General features: G+C 41.7%; 1 protein-coding gene across 5 annotated transcripts in view; it reads right to left on the bottom strand.

Moving 5' to 3' along the window:
• ap1b1 (adaptor related protein complex 1 subunit beta 1) overlaps positions 1-19,931 on the bottom strand; it is a 107,153-nt gene that overhangs the window by 78,111 nt on the left and 9,111 nt on the right. For all 5 annotated transcript variants that reach the window (XR_015072307.1, XM_085961494.1, XM_085961490.1 and 2 more), the window contains exons 2-5: positions 17,290-17,347; positions 9,823-9,928; positions 2,735-2,870; positions 1,238-1,483 (exon numbers count right to left, since the gene is read on the bottom strand). Coding sequence is in view for 4 of the 5 variants with exons in the window: in XM_085961494.1 (XP_085817620.1) it covers positions 1,238-1,483; positions 2,735-2,870; positions 9,823-9,928; positions 17,290-17,326 (525 nt within the window). In the remaining variant the exon portion in view is untranslated. The remainder of the gene's footprint in view (positions 1-1,237; positions 1,484-2,734; positions 2,871-9,822; positions 9,929-17,289; positions 17,348-19,931) is intronic.

The following is a 19,931-nucleotide window of genomic DNA, read 5'->3' as shown; positions in this document are numbered from 1 at the left end:
CCACCCAATCAATCTTACCCAATTCCCGTCTCATACCCTCGTAATTCCCTTTATTTAAGTTCTGGACCTTAGTCTCTGATTCAATTTCCTCACTCTCCATCTCGACTGAGAGCTCGATCATATTATGATCGCTCTGACCCAAGGGGCCTCGTACAAGAAGATTGCTGATAAGTTCCTTCTCATTGCACAATACCCAGTCTAAAATGGCCTGATCTCGAGTCGGCTCCTCGACATATTGGTCCAGATAACCGTCCCGAAAACATTCCAGGAATTCCTCCTCCTCAGAATTTTTACTAATTTGGGTAGTCCAATCAATATGTAAATTAAAGTCACCCATGATGACAGCTGTGCTCTTATCGCACGCTTCTCTAATTTCCCTTTTTATGCCTTCCCTCACCTCCATATTACTATTTGGAGGCCTATATATCACACCCACTAACGTTTTCCTCCCCTTGCTATTTCTCATTTCTACCCATACAGATTCCGTTTCATCCGAGTTAATATCCTTCCTTTCCATTGCATTAATCCCCTCCTTTACCAGCAATGCTACCCCACCTCCCCTACCTTTTTGCCGATCCTTCCTAAATATTGTATATCCCTGGATGTTAAGTTCCCAGCCTTGCCCACCCTGCAGCCACGTTTCTGTAATCCCAATCAAATCATACTTGTTTACCTCTATTTCCACAACTAATTCATCCACCTTGTTCCTAATGCTTCTAGCATTAAGATACAAAGCCTTCAGGCTTGCTTTTTTCACACTCTCATTATGAATTAGTTTGGCCCTTTGTGTTTCTCTCCTTTGCTTATTGCTTCTCACCTTTCTACCATCTATTTCTGACTTCATATGACTTCCCTCTTTTCCACTACCTAGGTTCCCATCCCCCTGCCAAATTAGTTTAAATCCTCCCGAACCGCCCTAGAAAATATTACCCCGAGGACATCGGCTCCCTCACAGTTCAGGTGCTTCTTTACAGATGCTGCCTGACCTGCTGAGTGCTTCCAGCATTTTCTGACTTTACATCCTGCACTCTACGACAACAACTATTTAATTTAATTTTTTTTTTTTTTTTTTTTTTAAAAACTGCATACTCTTACCAAGATGAGAGTACTGAGAGTTCAGCTACTGGCTATATTAACCCGCAATTCCTTTTCTATCTCTACCAGTCAGCTGGAAGTTTTATTGGATCTTCATAACAATGACTACAAATATAATGGAATCAAGTTTTATTTTATTTACCATTGGGTTGGAGTCAGAGATCAGGTCCTTCAGAGTGTCCAGAAATCCCTGATCTTCTACCAGCTGTGCATTGATATCGTGCAGTTTGGCTACACAGACAGCAGCAGTCTTTCGTACATAGGGGTCCTCATCCTTTAAACATTTTCGCAGGGGCTCACACAGGTACTCGGTGATTTTATCTACACGGATACAGCCCATGGTTCTCACCGCCAGCGCTCTAATAAGTGGATTGGGATCTTCGCAGTCCTGAAATTTGAACAAGTAACCACAAACTTAATCACAGTTTTAAAAAGGAAAGAAACTGCATCAACACCAGTACCCATACTTATATTCCATTATGCTGAATGCGTGGCATTTTGGGGTACTATACAAGGTTTGGAAGAGAATGAAAATACTTACATTTACACAGGATTTTGAAAAAAATATATTTATTGAACTCCCTTGCTGGCTTGCACCAAAGGACTGTGCGGTGGTCACTCCTACCAATACTGTCATGGACATCTCAGAGACAGGTAGATTGGTGGGGACGAGGTCAAGTAGGTTTTTCCCCTCGTGTTGGTTCTCTCACCATCTGCCACAGGCCCAGTCTGGCAGCTATGTCCTTCAGGACTCAGCCAGCTCAGTCATTCGTGGTGCTACCAAGCCACTTTTGGCGATGGACATTGAAGTGGCGTTCAACATGGAGGAGTACTGATTCATCAGCTGAGGGAGGGCAGTAGGTGGCAATCAGCAGGAGGTTTCCGTGCCCATGTTTGACCTGATGCCATAAGACTTCATGGGGTCTGGAGTCTGTGGCGAACTCCCAGGGTCACTCCTTCCTGACTGTATACCACTGTGTCGCCACCTTTGGTGGGTATGTCCTGTCCCACTGACAGAATGGTGATGGAGGAGTCTGGGACATTGACAAAGGTATGATTGTGAGTAGGACTACGGCAGGCTGCTACTTGACTAGTCTGTGGGACAGCTCTCCCAATTTTGGCACAAGTCCCCAGATGTTGGTGAGGAGGACTTTGCAGGGTTGACTGGGCTGGGTGTGCCTTTGCCGTGCCCAAATCCGGTGCCTAGGTCAACACCAGGTGGTCCGTCTGGTTTTCTTCTGGTTTTTCCTAGCGGCTGATACAATTGATTGGCTTGCTAGGCTATTTCAGAGGGCAGTTAAGACCACATTGCTGTGGGTCTGGAGTCACACATAGGCCAGACCGGGTGAGGATGGCAGATTTCCTTCCCTTAAGGACATTAGTGAACCAGATGGGTTTTTATGACAATTCAGTAGTTTCACGGTCACCATTACTAGCTTTTCATTCCAGAAATATTTAATTGAATTTAAATTCCACAGCTGCCATGGTGGGATATGAACTCATGTTTCCGGATCATTAGTCCAGGCCTCTGGATTACTAGTCTAGTAACATTCCCGGATTCTTCGCCATTGCCTGAATTTAGTAAAGCTTTGTACATGGACCGATTAAAAATTCTGAAACAATTTATCAAAATATATACCTTAACAAAAGTGTTGACAGCCATAATTGCCATATCAGGCTGACTCTTTGCATAGTTCATTAGATAGAGGTACACCAGCTTCTTCAGCTCCAGGTTATCTGTCTGCATGCAGTTAACAACATCAGGAAAGAGGGCGCTACAGAGAATGAGATAAAGAAACGGTATGACACAAAGTAAAAAAAATTGGAGCTTTCTGACAAATTAGAGAAATTGACATGTAAACTTGAACAATTTATATCCTTGCATTGTAACTGGAGTCATGTGAATACATTTCTAGAACATTCACCATAGAATTATCTGAGCAATACCTAAACACTGGAGATCAACATGTGTACTTAAAAAATTTTGTTGCAAATTTTCAATTACTTCATTTTTCAAAATTTGTTAGAGATGACGCAGAACTATGTCCAGATCCAACAAAAGGAGACAATTTTTCTTCTGTTCCCTTCAATACTAGTAACTTACGCACAACTGTTCATCAGTGAAAGGCTGTACAGTAAGTATGCGTATTCAATCATTTTTAAACACATCAAACATGGTGCATGGACTGCATTGGTCGACTTTTCACTAGCGGTTAAGAAAAAGTCATTAAAACTGATACACAAGTCACACCCCATGATTCTGGGTCATAAAAGCCTGTCTGAAAGTGCAAATTATACACTTTATGTTATGATGCATCTTTATAGATTTTATGACAGCAATCTTTAATTCTAACTGGCAAGAATGTTTTTCTTTTAAAACAGATAACAAGAGCTTCTACAGGTATATAAAAAAAAGAGGGTAGCTAAAGTAAACATTGGTCCCTTAAAGGATGAGACTGGGGAATTAATAATGGGGAACAGGGAAATGGCAGAGACTCTGAACAAATATTTTGCATCTGTCTTCACTGTAGAAGACACTAACAACATCCCAATAATGGATAATCAAGGGGCCACAGGGAGTGGGGAACTAAAGACAATCACTAAGGAAATAGTACTCGGTAAAATAATGGGACTAAAAGACAACAAGTCCCCTGGACCAGATGGTCTGCATCCCAGGGTCTTAAAAGAAGTGGCTGCAGAGATAGTGGATGCATTGTTTGCAATATACCAAAATTCCCTGGACTCTGGAGAGGTCCCAACGGATTGGAAAACCACTAATGTAACACCCCTGTTTAAGAAAGGAGGGAGACAGAAAGCAGGAAACTATAGACCAGTTAGCTGAACATCTGTTGTTGGGAAAATGCGGCAGTCCTTCATTAAGGAAGCAATAGCAGGGCATTTAGAAAAACATACTGCAGTCAAACAGAGTCAGCATGGTTTTATAAAGGGAAATCATGTTTAACAAATTTGCTGGAGTTCTTTGAGGATGTAACAAGCAGGGTGGGCAAGGGTGAGTCAGCAGATGTGGTGTATTTGGATTTCCAGAAGGCATTCAATAACGTGCCACATAAAAGGTTACTGCATAAGATAAGAGCTCACGGAGTTGGAGGTAATATATTAGCATGGATAGAGAATTGGCTAACTAACAGAAAGCAGAGAGTCGGGATAAATAGGTCATTTTCTGGTTGGCAAATGGTAACTAGTGGGGTGCCACAAGGATCGGTGCTGGGGCCTCAACTATTTACAATATACATTAATGACTTGGATGAAGGGATCGAGTGTAATGTAGCCAAGTTTGCAGATGATACAAAGATGGGTGAGAAAGCAAGTTGTGCAGAGGACTCAAAGAATCTGCAAAGGGATATAGACAGGCTAGGTGAGTGGGCAAACATTTGGCAGATGGAGTATAATATGGGAAAGTGCGAGGTTATCCACTTTGGCAGGAAAAATAAAAAAGCAAACTATTATTTAAATGAAGATTATAAAATGCTATAGTTCAGAGGGACCTGGGGGTCCTTGTGCATGAAACAAAGTTAGCATGCAGGTACAGCAAGTAATCAAAAAGGCAAATGGAATGTTGGCCTTTATTTCAAGGGGGTTGGAGCATAAAAGCAGGGAAGTCCTGCTACAACTGTACATGGTATTGGTGAGACCACACCTTGAGTACTGCGTACAGTTTTGGTCTCCTTATTTAAGGAAGGATATACTTGCATTGGAGGCAGTTCAGAGATGATTCACGGGGTTAATTCCAGAGATGAGGGGTTTGACTTATGAGGAAAGGTTGAGCAGGCTGGGCCTATACTCATTGGAATTTAGAAGAATGAGAGGTGATCTTATCAAAACATATAAAAGATACCGAGGGGGCTCAACAGGGTAGATGCAGAGAGGATGTTTCCCCTCATGGGGAAATTTAGAACTCGGGGGGCACAGTCTCAGAATAAAGGGTCGCCCTTTTAGAACCGAGATGAGGAGGAACTTCTTCTGAGGGTCGTAAATTTGTGGAATTCTCTGCCCCAGAGAGCTGTGGAGGCTGGGTCATTAAATACATTTAAAGTGGAGATAGACAGATTTTTGCAAGATAAGGGCGTGAAGGGTTATGGTGAGTGGGCTGGGAAGTGGCTTTGAGCCCTAGATCAGCCATGATCTTATTGCATGGCGGAGCAGGCTCGAGGGGCAAAGTGGCCTATTCCTGCTCCTATTTCATATGTTCTTATGTTTAAATTAATCATATTTATATACAGTAAAGCTGTTTGCCACAAAACTCAAAGGGAAAGAACTTGCACAATGGATTTTCTAAGTTTTCAATGTGGATTCAAAAGAGCTCAATTTATACTTACAATTAGCAGCAATGCTGAACACTAAAAAATATTTTGGCATTAGCAATCAGCAGTGCCAATACAATACAATCTACTCTTAATTCAAAACTGCCTAATTCAAATTATCCGATAACTCAAATTTTAAGCACAAAATTCCCACTTTGTTGCCTTGTTTACATTGGATAAGTCAACTATTTTAAGTGCAAAAACTACTGCATTATCTGGAGTGGACTGTATGAACTTTACCACTGAACTACTGTTAATAATTCTTTCACAAGCTAAACACAGATAAGCGCATCCTTACGTAGAAATCTAATATCCTGCCCAAGCACAGCACCCAACTGCCTTTTGAATGATTCCAGAGTTTTGCCTCCAATACCTTTCTGTAAGACCATTTCAGGTATTAATCACCCTCTGTGAAGAAGTGCTTCTAGACCAGTCTTGAGATTGACTTTTGCTATTTTGTTTCCATGTCTGATCATCCTACACTAACTTGAAACAGTTGAGATTTGCTTTGTCTATGCCATTTAGTATCTCAAACATTGAAGGTTCCTCGCATTCACCTTTCAAGGACAAACAGTCCAAGTTTTTTTTCAAATCTTTCCTCACAACTCAGTTCTGACACTAGGGATCAGCCTTGGGTACTTCTGTTGAGCTGCGTCCAGGGCGTGGAGGTTTCGCTTGTACTTCAGAACTTAATTTAACACTCATGGTGTGTCTTTAACAGATCACTGTACAGCATCAGCCCAACACCCTTGGGCTGGTTTTCCCCTAATCTGGCAAGATAATGCAGTGTTCTGTTTGTTGATAACTGCTCTGCAACTAATAGATGTGGTGTTTACCATCACTCCTAGATTTTGTTCAGAATTCTCCCTAGCTACCGCAGCACTATTTATTGAGTATAATCCCCATTTCTCCTTCCAATCTGTAAGACTGTATATTTATTCATATTGAATTTACCATTGTTATTCCTACTTATAAATTTTGTCTAGATTCTTTGTAATTCCTTGGCTGTTTCCTCAGACTCAACTGTCCTCCCAACTCAGTATCATCTAGGCAGCATTCTAGTGAATCTACATTGTATGCTCTGTATAACCTCAATATCCTTCTTAGTGTAAAGCTCCAATACTGCACACTCTAACAGAGGTCTTGTTAAGGTTTTACACAGGCTCATTACTGTATTACCTCTTGCTTTTTATATTCAATACCTCTGGAGACAAACCGAGAATTCAATTAGTTTATTTTTAACAGCCTTATCAACCCGAGGTGCTGACTTTAATGTTATGTGAGCCTGTATCCAAGTCCCTCTGCTCTTCCACAACACCAAGCCTACATCTGTTTAGTGTATAATTACTGCAGTTATTTGTTTTTTTACCAACATGCATTCCCACACATACTGACATTGAATTCTACCTGCCACTTTTTTGCCGATTACCCCCAGTCTTATAAATATCCCTTTGCAGTTTCCTTTGGTCTTCTAAACTAATTTGGGGAGGGTTTAAACTAATTTGGCAGAGGAAGGGGCACCAGGATGAAGCATGAGAGAGCAGATACAAGGTGTACAGAGAACTAGAAGAGACAAACAGCATTAGAATAAAGAGTAATTCAGAAATAGGAGGGATCAGACAGGGAGAAAATGCAAGGCAGACTAAGATGGGCTTGGAGTGCATGTGCGTTAATGCAGGGAGCGTGGTAAATTTGATTGGTGAGCTGCAGGCACAAGTAGCCACATGGGAAAGGAATGGCATCGAAAGCTGAAGCTCCCTGGATTACTAAAGTTATATAGAGACGAAAATGAAATAATCTCTACCCCAGAGGGCTGTGGATGCTCAGTCGTTGAGTATATTCAAGACTGAGTGTGATACATATTTGGACACTAAGGGAATCAAGGGATACGGGATAGGATGGGAAAGTGGAGTTGAGGTTTAAGATCAGCCATGATCTTACTGAATGATGGAGCTTGCTCAAGGGTTGTATGGCCTACTCCTATTTCTTATGTTCTTAAACAGAAAAAGGAGGCTTATGATAAATATCAGTTTCATAATTCAAGAGAGAACTAAACTGAATACAAAAAGTAGAGGAGATCTAAAAAAGGGAGTAAGAGTGGCAGAGAGAGTGTATGAGAATAGATTAGCTGGGAACGTAATAGAGAATCCAAAAATTGTAATTTTTTTATAAACGTATAAATAGTGAAGGGTATTCAAATGAAGGTTGGAAACGAATAGGAACCAAAAAGGAGATCCTCTCGTGGAGGCAGAGGGCATGGCTGAGGTACTAAGTGAGTATTTTGCATCGGTCTTCATTAAAGAGGATGCTGCCAATGTCGTAGCAAAGGAGGAGATAGTAGAAAAATTGGATAGGATAAAAATAGAGGTACTTAAATAGTTGGCAGTGCTCAAAGTAGAAAAGTCACCCGGTTCAGATGGGATGCATCCTAGGTTGCTGAGGGAAGGGTAGAAATTGCAGAGGTTCTGGCTACAATCTTCCAATCCTCCTTAGATGTGGGAGTGGTAGCAGAGGACTGGAGGATTGTAAGTGTTACATCCCTGTTCAATAAAGGGGAGAGGGATAAATCCAGCAATTACAGGATAGTCTGCCCAACGTCGGTTGTGGGAAAACTTTGAGACACAATAATGCAGGACAATGCAGAAAAATATGGGTTAATAAATAAAAGGCAGCACGGATTTGTTAAAGGCAAATCATGTTTGACTAACTTGATTGAGTTCTTTGATGAAGTAACAGAGAGGGTTGAGGGTAGTGCTACTGATGTGTATATGGACGTTCAAAAGATGTTTGATAAACTACCACACAATAGATTTGTTAACCAAAATTGGGATTAAAGGGGCAGTGACTGCGTGGAAATGAAATTAGCTAAGGGACAGGAGGCAGAGAGTAGTGGTGAACGGTTGTTTATCGGTATGGAGGGAAGTGTTCAGTGGTACCCCCAGGGGTTGGTGCTGGGTCCACTGCTCTTTTTGATATACATTCATGACCTGGACTTAGGTATACAGGGCAAAATTTCAAAGTCTGCATATGACACGAAACTCCAAAATATAGAAAACAGTGAGGAGGATAGCAACAGACTTCAGGAGGACACAGACGGACTGGTGAAATGGGCAGACACATGGCAGATGAAATTTAACACAGAAGTGTGAAGTGATACATTTTGGTAGGAAGAATGAGAGCCAATTTAAACCAAATGGTACAATTTTCAATGGGGTACTAGAAGAGAGACCTGGGGGTGTACATACGCAAGTTTTTGAAGGCGGCAGGACAAGTTTAAAAAGGCTTTACGGGATTCTTGGCTTTTTAAATAGCGACAGAGTACTGCTTGAGGAAGGAGTCCTGTAGTCTTTTCCTTATTTATAACTAGTCTATTTGATTTTATTTCTTTACTCGTATCCCTTTTGCGAAATTGCTTTCTTCATGACTATCTATTTCTCCCTCCTCTATTAGCTGATCCTGGTTATTTTTATTTTCCAGACCCCTCACCCCTAGTTAAAAACATTGTCAGTTCCTTATTTAACTGCTTTGCCAATACATTAACACCCTGCCTGTTTAGATGTAATCTACCGAGCTCTTCAGTAGTCACTAATATGAAAATCATATTGACTAAAGTAACTAAAAAATTCCACCATTATTCTGAAACACAAGTAAAAACATCAAATCTATTCTACACAACAGATGTTAGGTACTGTATATAGAACAGATTTAATAAATGATTATGAAGAGATTATCATCTCCATTTGTTTTGGACCAGTATGTGCTCACATAACTGTCACTCGTGCACAAATAAAATCAAAATACCTTGAAACTTAAAATTTGTTGCTACATATCTAATTTTTAAAGAAGTTACATAATCCCGTATCACATCATCATATAAAGACTATATAAGAGGACACTTGCAAAATTTGAATCGGCATAATACTGATGCTAAGATAAGAATTAGTCTTGAATGCTTCATATCTGCAGAAAATTCAGAGAACCTTATAGATGTTATGAAAAGAGCTGAGTTTTTAAAACGCAGGAAGGATGTTTCCCCTGGCTGGGGGGTCTAGAACGAGGGGTCACAGTCTCAGGATATGGGGCAGGATATTTAGGACCGAGATGAGGAGAAATTTCTTTACTCAGGAGGGTGGTGAACCTGTGGAATTCTCTACCACAGAAGGCTGTGGAGGCCAAGTCACTGAATATATTTAAGAAGGAGATAGATAGATTTCTAAACACAAAAGGCATCAAGGGGTATGGGGAGAGAGCGGGAATATGGTATTGAGATAGAGGATCAGCCGAATGGCCTACTCCTGCCCCTATTTTTCTATGTTTCCCATATTTGCACAACCTCAGTGTGAATCTACTGTCACTTTCTCCCACCTAATTTTACAATTGCTAAAATTCTCAAAATTGTATATACCTGACATCTTTCCCAACAGTCATTGAAGCAATCACTTTCTTCACTGCTTCCTTCTTCTTTTCCTTCTTGTCACTGTTGAGCTCTGCTTTGAGTTCAAAGATTTCTCCTACAGTTCATAAAAAAAACATAGCATAACTTATCTTAACAGAAGATTTTACTATAACTATAGTGAAATGGTGCTTTGTGACTATCCATTTTCCAGAAATATATACTTTATAATTCCACATCGGCAATTCACAGACATTCACCAGCACATCATAGCAAGGTAAATATATTTAACAACATCCATCATGATGTTAGCTTCTATTCGGAGTGTTACTGTAAGCCAACTGGATTTTTTTTGTCGTCCTCTCAATCTCAGAAAATTGACAATTATTGTTTGTTACAATTCACCATTAAAACATCCACCTCTGGCAAAGATTTGTTTGCAGGAATAATTTTTCCATCTCCCCCACTCCTTTCTCCTTAATTTTGGAACGTGGTGTCTAGGGCTAACAACACTTCTTTATCCCACTTACACAATGAGGCTTGTCCTAGAGTGAACACAGAAGTGATTCAATTGCAATATGATCTTTGAGAGGGCCAAAAGAGTTACAAAATCTTAATGCTATGGCCAAAGATTTCATCAGAAACACAGCACAGGTTTGCAACCAGAGCACATCTCTTGATTTGCCCCACTCAGTTATCCAGAACACGAAATGTCACAAACCTGTGTGTCCTTGGCCCTGTATGGATGGATTGCCATCTACTGCAATACAAACACTACAGGCCTTGAACATACCAGTGCCTTCAGATAAAATGCAAATATAGCTAAAGGTCATGCTCTGAAGGCATCAATGTCACTACAACCTTGTAACCAACTCTCAGTAGACAAATCTCTCACATTGGAAAATAAGCAATGACAGAACTGAATTTGCAAACAGAACAGCATTAAGTACACTACAGTTAAAATCAACAATCTAATTAAAAAGTAAAGTTCAAGTTTCACATTGTAAACTCATTTCTGTGCTCTAATATCCTACACAACTAATTAGTGAGGACGTTCATTTTTGTCTAATTTAAGTACATTAAGAAACATTGCCACTGCAATGGAGCTCATGTCAAAAGTACCCTTGTCAAATTCCACTCATTGTAATGGGAGTATAAATACCAGTTTCTAATAAACACAAAACATTAGAAAGCAAGCACTTTACCGTTTAATTATCTTAGCAAGTGTAGCTGATTAGAACACTTACAATGCAAAATGTGGCACAAACAATGAGGAACAGGCATGCAGTAACCTTATCTCTATTCACCATACACTGAATATCCAACACTGTCACAGCAGCCTGCTTGAAACTTTAGATACATCTGTTCTCACATTACTGCTGGGAAAAGGAGCTGGAGAAAGACTATGCCAATCCATTAAAAACACAACATTTTATTATTTATATGCAATAAGTTATTTATACATCATATGTCACAAGTCAAAAGGTTGTGAGACTTGAGCACAAAAATCTAGGCTGCCAGTTTAGTGCAATACTGAGGGAGGGCTGCACTGTCAGAGGTGCCATTATTCAAATGAGACATTAAAGAGTCCGTCTGTCCTCTCAAGTGGACGCAAAGGATTCCGTGGCACTATTTCTCCTGGTATCCTGGCCAATATTTATCCCTCAGCCATCATCATTAACAATCAGATTATCTAGGCATTATCTCAATGCCATTTGTGGGACCTTGCTGTGCGCAAATTGGCTGCCATGTTTCCTACAGTACAACAGTGACTACACTTCAAAAAAAAGTATTTAATTGGCTGTAAAGCACTTGGGGACATCCTGAGGATGTGAAAGGCACACTATATAAATGCAAGTTTTCTTTCTTTATGCAAGCAAGACACAATAATTAACATTAAACTCCACAATTTATGTGGCAAAACAGAAGAATTTTTCATTTTACAAAATACAAGTTTTCTGGACATCAAGATTTCCAGTTATAGCTCAGTCCTCATTATCCGAAACCATACATTTTTAAAGACTTTTCCTCGGTAGTGTGCTTTCATCTCATTTTAATGTCAACTGATAAATTAAGACCCATTTTTAAATTAAAACCCGTTTTTACATTAAAGTGAGAATTGCAATCACTTACAGGCAAAACAACTGAACAGATCTTATTTTGCCAGACATCACAAGAGCCAGGGGGCTGTTGGAAGCCTTCTGCCTCATAATTTAGTTATTAGGACAGAATTCTTGGGTGAACTGGAGACTATGGACACTCGGGTCCAAATGCAACGCTTACTCAAATTTTTTCCACTGAAAGTTTCATTGGTCCATTCAGTGGGCAGATTGCCGAGGTTCTCACTGCTCAGTTAGGCTGTGTATTCCTACACTCTGCCAGAAAATTGTAGTGCCTGCAGGTAGAGTGTGTGTGGCCATACTTTGGAAAATAGCCGAGACTTTCATGATCCCCCTCCAATTTGAGCAACATAAATTTAAGAAATAGAGACACCTTTGTGAACAGCAAACAAAAGATCTTCATTTTAAGGTGTTGCACCTTGCTCTACTTTGCAATGTAAAATATTTCCCTCCACTGTTCACTGAATAAAGATGACTATTTTGTTTCTTCTATTCTTTTTATATACTTATAGCAGGAGTTCTCTTTTAACCTTTGCCACTGAGCACATTGGCCCAGAAATTCAGGTCTCCACAGGTGAGTACGCACGGGGTACTCACCCGTGGGCCCGATGGAAGTGTCAGTTTCCTGCATGCACTGCGCATGCGCGGGAAGCCGGCACTTCCATTCCTCTGAACGAAGGGGTTCAGAGGTCGAATGCGTGCGCGGGGCAGGCTGCGCGTGCGCGTGGAACTTTGTTTTTTTTTTTATAAATACAGGTTTGCCCGGGAACGCAAGCCTGCAGAATTTAGAAATGTAAAAAGCAGGCATAAGACCTGCTTTTTACAAGGTAAGTGGTGAATTAATTAAAATTAAAACATTTTTTCCCCACAGGTTTATTATTTTTATAAATACTTTAAAGCAAGGCAAGTTTACTTTTAGCCCCGTTAGAAAATAAAATTATTTTTTCAAAAATTTAAATTGTTTAAAATAGTTATTTAATTTATAGTTTATTTTAAAAATGTGATGCTTTTTAAAAATTTATTTGAAGATTTAGTGATTTTTGTAAGAAGGACCCGTAGTATTTCTAAGTTTGACAGCACTTCCTGTCAGACTTATGAATGGAGCATTCCCTGCTCCGATTGGCTGCCCATGGCCCACGTGATCCCAGGGGACGCATCGAACTAACTGCGCCCCTGGGATACAGAAGCACTGCGCGCCGGCAGCTGGACCAGGCCCCGGATCAGAATTCCACGCGGGCCCACAGCTCAACGGCCGGCGCGCTAGGTAAGTGCAGATCGGGGGCTTAGGCCCGCGGGAAGCCCCCGGCCCGAATTTCTGGGCCATTATTTTGCATATTAAAAAATATACAAAAAAGGTGTAAATAGTTATTTTAAGAAAAACGATTGAGAGAAAGATCCCTTCTTCCAGCTTTGGCACAGTGCCATTCCTATACAGAACACTGTGCTAAGTTACAAACCTGGAATGCTGTTACGTACACCAATGTCTACATAAGCCTGCAAACCAAAACTACACGAACAGGTCCCTGTGAAAAGAAGCACAACTCCAAAATCCTCCTTGGGTGCAACTCCAGATTCACATCATGTGTAACTGATTTCAGTTGTCAGTGCACACCATGTGGACTGGACAGAAAGTGTATCTTTCAGTGCAACAACTGACCTGTGGTAGCTATTGGTGCACTACCACAACCACATACTGAATATTATACTGCCCAACAGTTTCACGCCTCAAATTTTCCACGTCAGATCTCCATTTTTAATATTTGAACACTAAATTAATCACTGTCCGAGGGTAACATACTCAGTGCCAGTTTACGCTCCCTTATTGGGAGCAGTTTCATCTAGGGATTTTGGAAAACCACTCTTAAAGATATATTTTAAAAGGTCCCAACCACTACCCCGATTAACAACACTGAAGTTGGTCCAAACATTCCCAAATCACTTTTGTATGCTGCATGCACATTTATATCAATATCCTATTCTGTAAATGTCAAAAAGCAATTGAGCTGCAGCTGAATTCTGTATGGATCTCGTTTAGCATAATTTGTATTTTATTTCAAATTGTACAGTCTACACCAACTCAAAAAAAGGTAAACTATATTTTGCATGTTGAACATATTAAATATCAGGTGAAAGTCAGTTGTAGACGTGGTTAAAAAAACAATGAACTTCTAAATCAAGGTGAAGCCTCATTATGGTTTTACTAACTGAAAGGAATAACATTTTCTGATGGAAGAAAATCTCAAGGTTAGTGATAACCCAATAAAACTATTAAACTGAGAGGGTACGTCAGTGCTCCAGTACAAAATAATGTTTACAGAATGGCCCAACTCAGTTCATATTCTTGAAAGGAAGCTTATGGAAGGAGAGGGGGAAATGATCAAGTTTAGTAACACCCCAAAATTAGGTTTCTGAAACATACAAAAAAAAGACCGAGACCTAGTTCACTTTCGACCGTCCTGGTAGTGGCATGATACAACAATAATGAAGTTCTTGACTAATCATGGAATCACTAACAATTAGTCTACAACAGACCCAGACCTGGGGAGAGGAAACCCTGCCAGTATTGAAAAGCTTTGGGAACCATAGGTCCAAAGTCACCTATTCCTCCCAAGCAAGCTATGCTTGCCATATGTTGTGCCTCAATTGACAAATACACTATATCCCAAAATATTATTTTCTAAAAGAAATCTATCTCATTTGCATTTGAATGAATCAATACTATCCGCTTACACTGTCTACCTTGGGACCTTGCTCCATAGATTGACCACTCGGTCACTGAAATAATGTTTCCACTGATTAGTTTCGAATTTACTCCCCTTCAAGCACAGGTCATGTCGTCTGGATCTACTGTTCTGGACCAGGTGAAACTGGTCATGGTTCACATTACAGTATCTAGTCCCTTTAGAATCCTAAAATCAGCAATCACCTCACCTCTCAACCTTCTCTTTTCCAGTGAGAACAATTTACATAATCACTGCGCATAATCCAATTTCTCCATCCCCTCAATCATTCTGGTTGCTCTCTTCTATATCCTTTCAATAGCTGCAATATTCCATTTGTACTGCGGCGACCAGAACTGTACACAGTATTCTAAGTGCGGTCGCACCAACGATTTATAAAGTGGCAGGATTACCTCACTATTTCAGCTCAATATTGACCTTTTAATACATCCCAACATTGGAATTGCTTTACTCATTGCCAACAAGCATTACTGCAATAGCTTCAACTTATTATCAATCAGGATCCCAGATATCTCTCATTTTCCATGAACATTATTTTCTTTCCATTTAAGTAATAGTCCCTTCAGGGATTTTGCATTCCTCTGCAATGAATTTCACCTGCCACCTGTCTACCAATTCCCAAGTATATTCAAATCCTTTAGCTTATCGTGTTCTGCTTTGGAGTTTACCATCTTCATTAGCTTTGGATCATCGGCAAATTTAGCCATTTTACTTGTGATTCCTAGCTCCAGATCATTTATGAAGATATTAAACAAAAGTGGTCCTAACTTAGACCCCCGTGGGACCCCACTGGTAACATTCTCCCAGGCAGAGGACAACCCCTGTGCTACCACCTTCTGGGTTCTAAAGGTCAACCAACCAATCACATATGCATTGTAAAATATTTCCACTAATTCCTTCTTTATTTTCAGTACCAGCGTTTCCAAAGGGACTGTATCAGAAGCCTTACTGAAATCAAAGTACACCTTATCTGCTACCTTACACCTATCCAGCTCTTTGTCACACACTTAAAAGATGATATTTCTATATACAAGTAGCTGAGCATTTTCTGCTTTAAAAAGTTGGCAGATGGCAGATGTGATGCTCAACACCTGTATTAATATGTTAAAGTTTAGACAGAAACATTTTACAAAGTACCTGCAAACACTTGCGTACAGCAAGTATATATTTAAAGTAATGTTGGCTAACCAGTGCTTTGGCCTCGATTCTGAACCTTGTACTTATCTTAAAGCATACCCAAAACACCCAAGTGTTTCCAAAATAATTCTACCATCCTAGTAACATTTGGGGATATACCGCAATTCAAACAAGTAAAGTCACCTTTGAGCCAAATATTTCAACAAGCTTTACTGCAGTTTATATCTAGATAATATGCATAAACTTGAGATCAGAAAGTTGAAGGGAGATCTAATTGAGGTGTTTAGAATGACAAAAGGGATTCAATGGGGTAGATACAGAGGAACTATTTCCTCTGGTAGGAAAATACAAAATAAGGTGGCACAATCTTAAAATTAGAGCTTGGTATAAAAAAAGAGCTTGGCCATTTAAGAGTGAAATCAGGAAGCACGACTGCACGCAAAGGATAGTGGAAATCTAGAACTCCACCCCTCAAAAGGCTGTGGATGCCAGCTCAAATGAGATCTTCAAGACCGAGATCGATAGATTTTTGTTGAGTAAGGGTATCAAGGGATCTAGGGGGTAAATGGAGTTGAAATATAGATCAGCCATGATCTAACTGAATGGCAGAACAGGCGCGAGGGGCTGAACAGCCCACTCCTTTTCCTAGGTGTGCATATAACAGGGGTGTTACCATGCCAGGAACATTGTCAGCACAACATGGAGCCAAGTCCTAAAACTTCCAACACATACACATTGACAGGGTACGGGAACATCGTGGTTGTGTTACTGGACAAGTAATCCAGATGCCTGGACTAATGATCCGGAGACATGAGTTCAAATCCCACCACGCCAGTTGGGGAATTTGAACTCCGTTGAGTAGATCTGGATTAAAAAGCTAGTATCAGTGATGGTGACCATGAAACTACCGGATTGTCATACAAACCCATCTGGTTCACGAATACCCTTTAGGGAAGGAAACCTGCTGTCCTTACCTGGTCTGGCCTATGTGTGACTCCAGACCCACAGCAATGTGGTTAACTCTTAACTTCCCTCTGCCACTTCAAGAAGGCGGTTCACCACCAAGGGCAATAAGGGATGGGCAATAAATGCTGGCCTTGGCAGCGACGCCCACATCCCGTGAATGAATTTTAAAAAATCCTGTCATGGTTTTTTTCCCCCCTTTGTGAAAATACATGTAATTAATGAGAGAAACATTGAAAAAAATCAGATGAGTAATGAGGAAAGGGAGCAACTGGAATCCGAATATTCTGAACAAAGTGTGGGTACACCAGAGTAACGTAACATACTACAGGTTGACTCATCAATAATCTAATAGCAACCAGTGTTAAACCAGCTCCATTTTTTTTTTTTTTAAAAAGATTTATTTTTGCAACAATTACAGTAAACAAGTTGCAAAGCTGTGTTAGTTTACCTGTGTTTCATAATTCTTTAACTATTTTATAGCAGTTACAATTTTAAAAAGATAGAAAAGTTGCTACCTTTCTTAGTTGTAGTAAAATACTTTGAATCCGTCATGGTGATCCTGGGACAGGTTTCCTAAAAAGAAAAAAAGTCGTCGATTTTTCTGCTGAACCAGCAACACACACATTCCAAACAGGAAAAACAAAGTTACTGATTAATCAGTTTTGAGGTACAATGCCCCCATACCGAAACTAGTTCTGCAACTAGCCAGCCGTTTAGCAGTTTACAGTAATTTCCTCAAAAAATATGCATCAAATGTTGTCATAATTAAAATGCGTTATTCCTTGTTCCAGTAACTTAATTTTGAACTTTAAAAATCTACACGTACTGTTTAATTTGCTTGTGTACATCAATATTCATAAAGCAGCACTGATTTTAATGTAATAAAGTAAGAGGGAGGGGGAAGATCCAGTTGTCGCAGTCCATATTGGGACAACAACAACTTTTACTTATATAGCACCTTTAAATGTGGTGAAATGTCCCAAGGCACTCCACAGGAGCGTTATTAAACAAAATCTGACACCAAACCCGATATGAAGATATTAGAGCAGATGATCAAAAGCTTGGTCAAAGAGGTAGCTTTTAAGGATCATCTTTTGATTTTTGAACAATAAGGGAGTCGAGGGTTATGGGGAGCGGGCAGGGAAGTGGAGTTGAGGCCAAGATCAGATCAGCCATGATCTTATTTAATGGTTGTGGTAAACCACTGTTTGTATTCCTGTTTGTCCTGTTTGTATTCCACTGTGTACATGCCTGGACATGCCTCGGCTGACTCCTCCCACAGGTCCTAGTATAAAGGTGACTGCTCCCTAGCCCTTAGTATCATGGACCGGTCGACCACGCGAGGCAGACCTCCATTCTGTTGTTAATAAAAGCCTTTAGTTACTCTTCTAACTCTCAGTCTTTTATGAGTAATTGATAGCGCATCAATTTTATTAACAACATTTTTATAATGGAGAAGATCCTCACACCAGCATGCCTGGACTTAGATCATCGGGAGGCGGACTCATCCACCAAGTTTACTCACTGGCTTAAGTGTTTCGAAAAATTCCTGACCGCCTCCGAAGCAATCAAATCGGACGAGGACAAACTGGATGTCCTGACCTCCAAAGTGAACCACCGAGTGTACTCGGTCATCCAAGACGCGACCTCGTACGCAGACGCTATCAAGCTACTCAAGGACCAGTACACGCGCCCAGTGAACGAAGTGTACGCCAGGCACCTCCTGGGGAGTCGTAAACAACAACCTGGGGAATCGACCGTGGAATACCTTCAGGCACTGTGTGCTTGGCCGGGCCTGTGGTTGTAAGGATGTAAAGGCCGCCGTGTACACAGAGGAACTTATCCGGGACGCTTTTGTAGCGGGCCACAGATCCAATTACACCCGACAGCGACTGTTGGAGCAGAGTAACCTCGACCTCAACAAGGCCTCTGAACTCGCACTATCGTTGGATGCAGCCTACCAGGGCATGGATGCCTACTCCTCTGCACCGTGGACGCCGCGGGGAATGACAGCCTGGGACACGGTAGGACCGCCTCATAGCGCCGTGCCACCCCAGCCACGGCCCAACTACCGCAGCAGTGTCCCAAGGCCAGACAGCAGTGCCCCAAGGCCAGAAATGCTACTTCTGTGGCCAGGCAAAACACCCGAGAGCGCGTTGCCCGGCGAAAAACGCGATCTGCTCGGGCTGCGGGAAGAAGGGACACTACGCTAGCGTCTGCAGGGCCAAAGCCACCCCGAACCCCAGCAGCGCCGCGTGTGGGCCATGCGGGCCGCCATCTTGGACCTCCCCGGCCATGTGCGAATCACCGGTACAGCAGCCATTTTGGACGCCTCCAGCCACATGGGGATCATGGACGCCGCCATCTTGGACGACAGCCGGGACGCAGCAGGCCCCCGACACCGCCTCATCTGATACCCGCAGCGACACACCGACCCCTACGCTGGCATCCGTTACACTGGACCAAGCGAGACCGCACCAACTGGCCAGTTCCACAATGGACATTAAGGTAAATGGTCACGATACAATCTGCCTTTTTGACTCTGGGAGCACGGAGAGCTTCATCCACCCCTACACGGTGCGGCGTTGCTCTCCCAGTCCTGCCTGCGCAACAGCGGATTTCTATGGCCTCCGAGTCCCAGTCGGCGGACATCGGCGGCTACTGCGTGGTGACACTCGTAGTAGACGGGACCGTGTACGATCATTTTAAACTTCTGGTCCTGCCTGACCTCTGCGCTGCCGTCCTGCTGGGGTTAGATTTTCAGTGCCACCTTAAAAGTGTTACGATGGCGTACGGTGGACCCCTACCCCCACTCACAGTCCGCAGCCAGCAGCTTCCAAACTGCCCGCCGCGCACCAGGTGCAACCTCTCCACACTCAGAGTCACCCCCCCCCCCCCCCCCAACTGTTTGCTAACCTCACCCCCGACTGTAAGCCCATCGCCACAAAGAGCAGGCGATACAGTGCCGGGGACAGGGTTTTCATTAAAACCGAAGTGGAGCGGCTCCTGAAAGAAGGGATTATTGAGGGCAGCACCAGCCCCTGGCGAGCCCAGGTTGTGGTCGTTAAGACCGGCGAGAAGCAGCGCCTGGTCATCGACTACAGCCAGACAATAAATCGCTACACCCTGCTGGACGCCTACCCACTCCCCCGTATAG

Source organism: Somniosus microcephalus, chromosome 19 (genome assembly GCF_052327205.1).
Source record: "Somniosus microcephalus isolate GS21.2 chromosome 19, FLI_Smic_1.0, whole genome shotgun sequence".
Lineage (NCBI taxonomy): Eukaryota > Metazoa > Chordata > Chondrichthyes > Squaliformes > Somniosidae > Somniosus > Somniosus microcephalus.
Note: the sequence above shows the minus strand (reverse complement) of the source record. Positions and strands in the feature narration are given on the sequence as shown.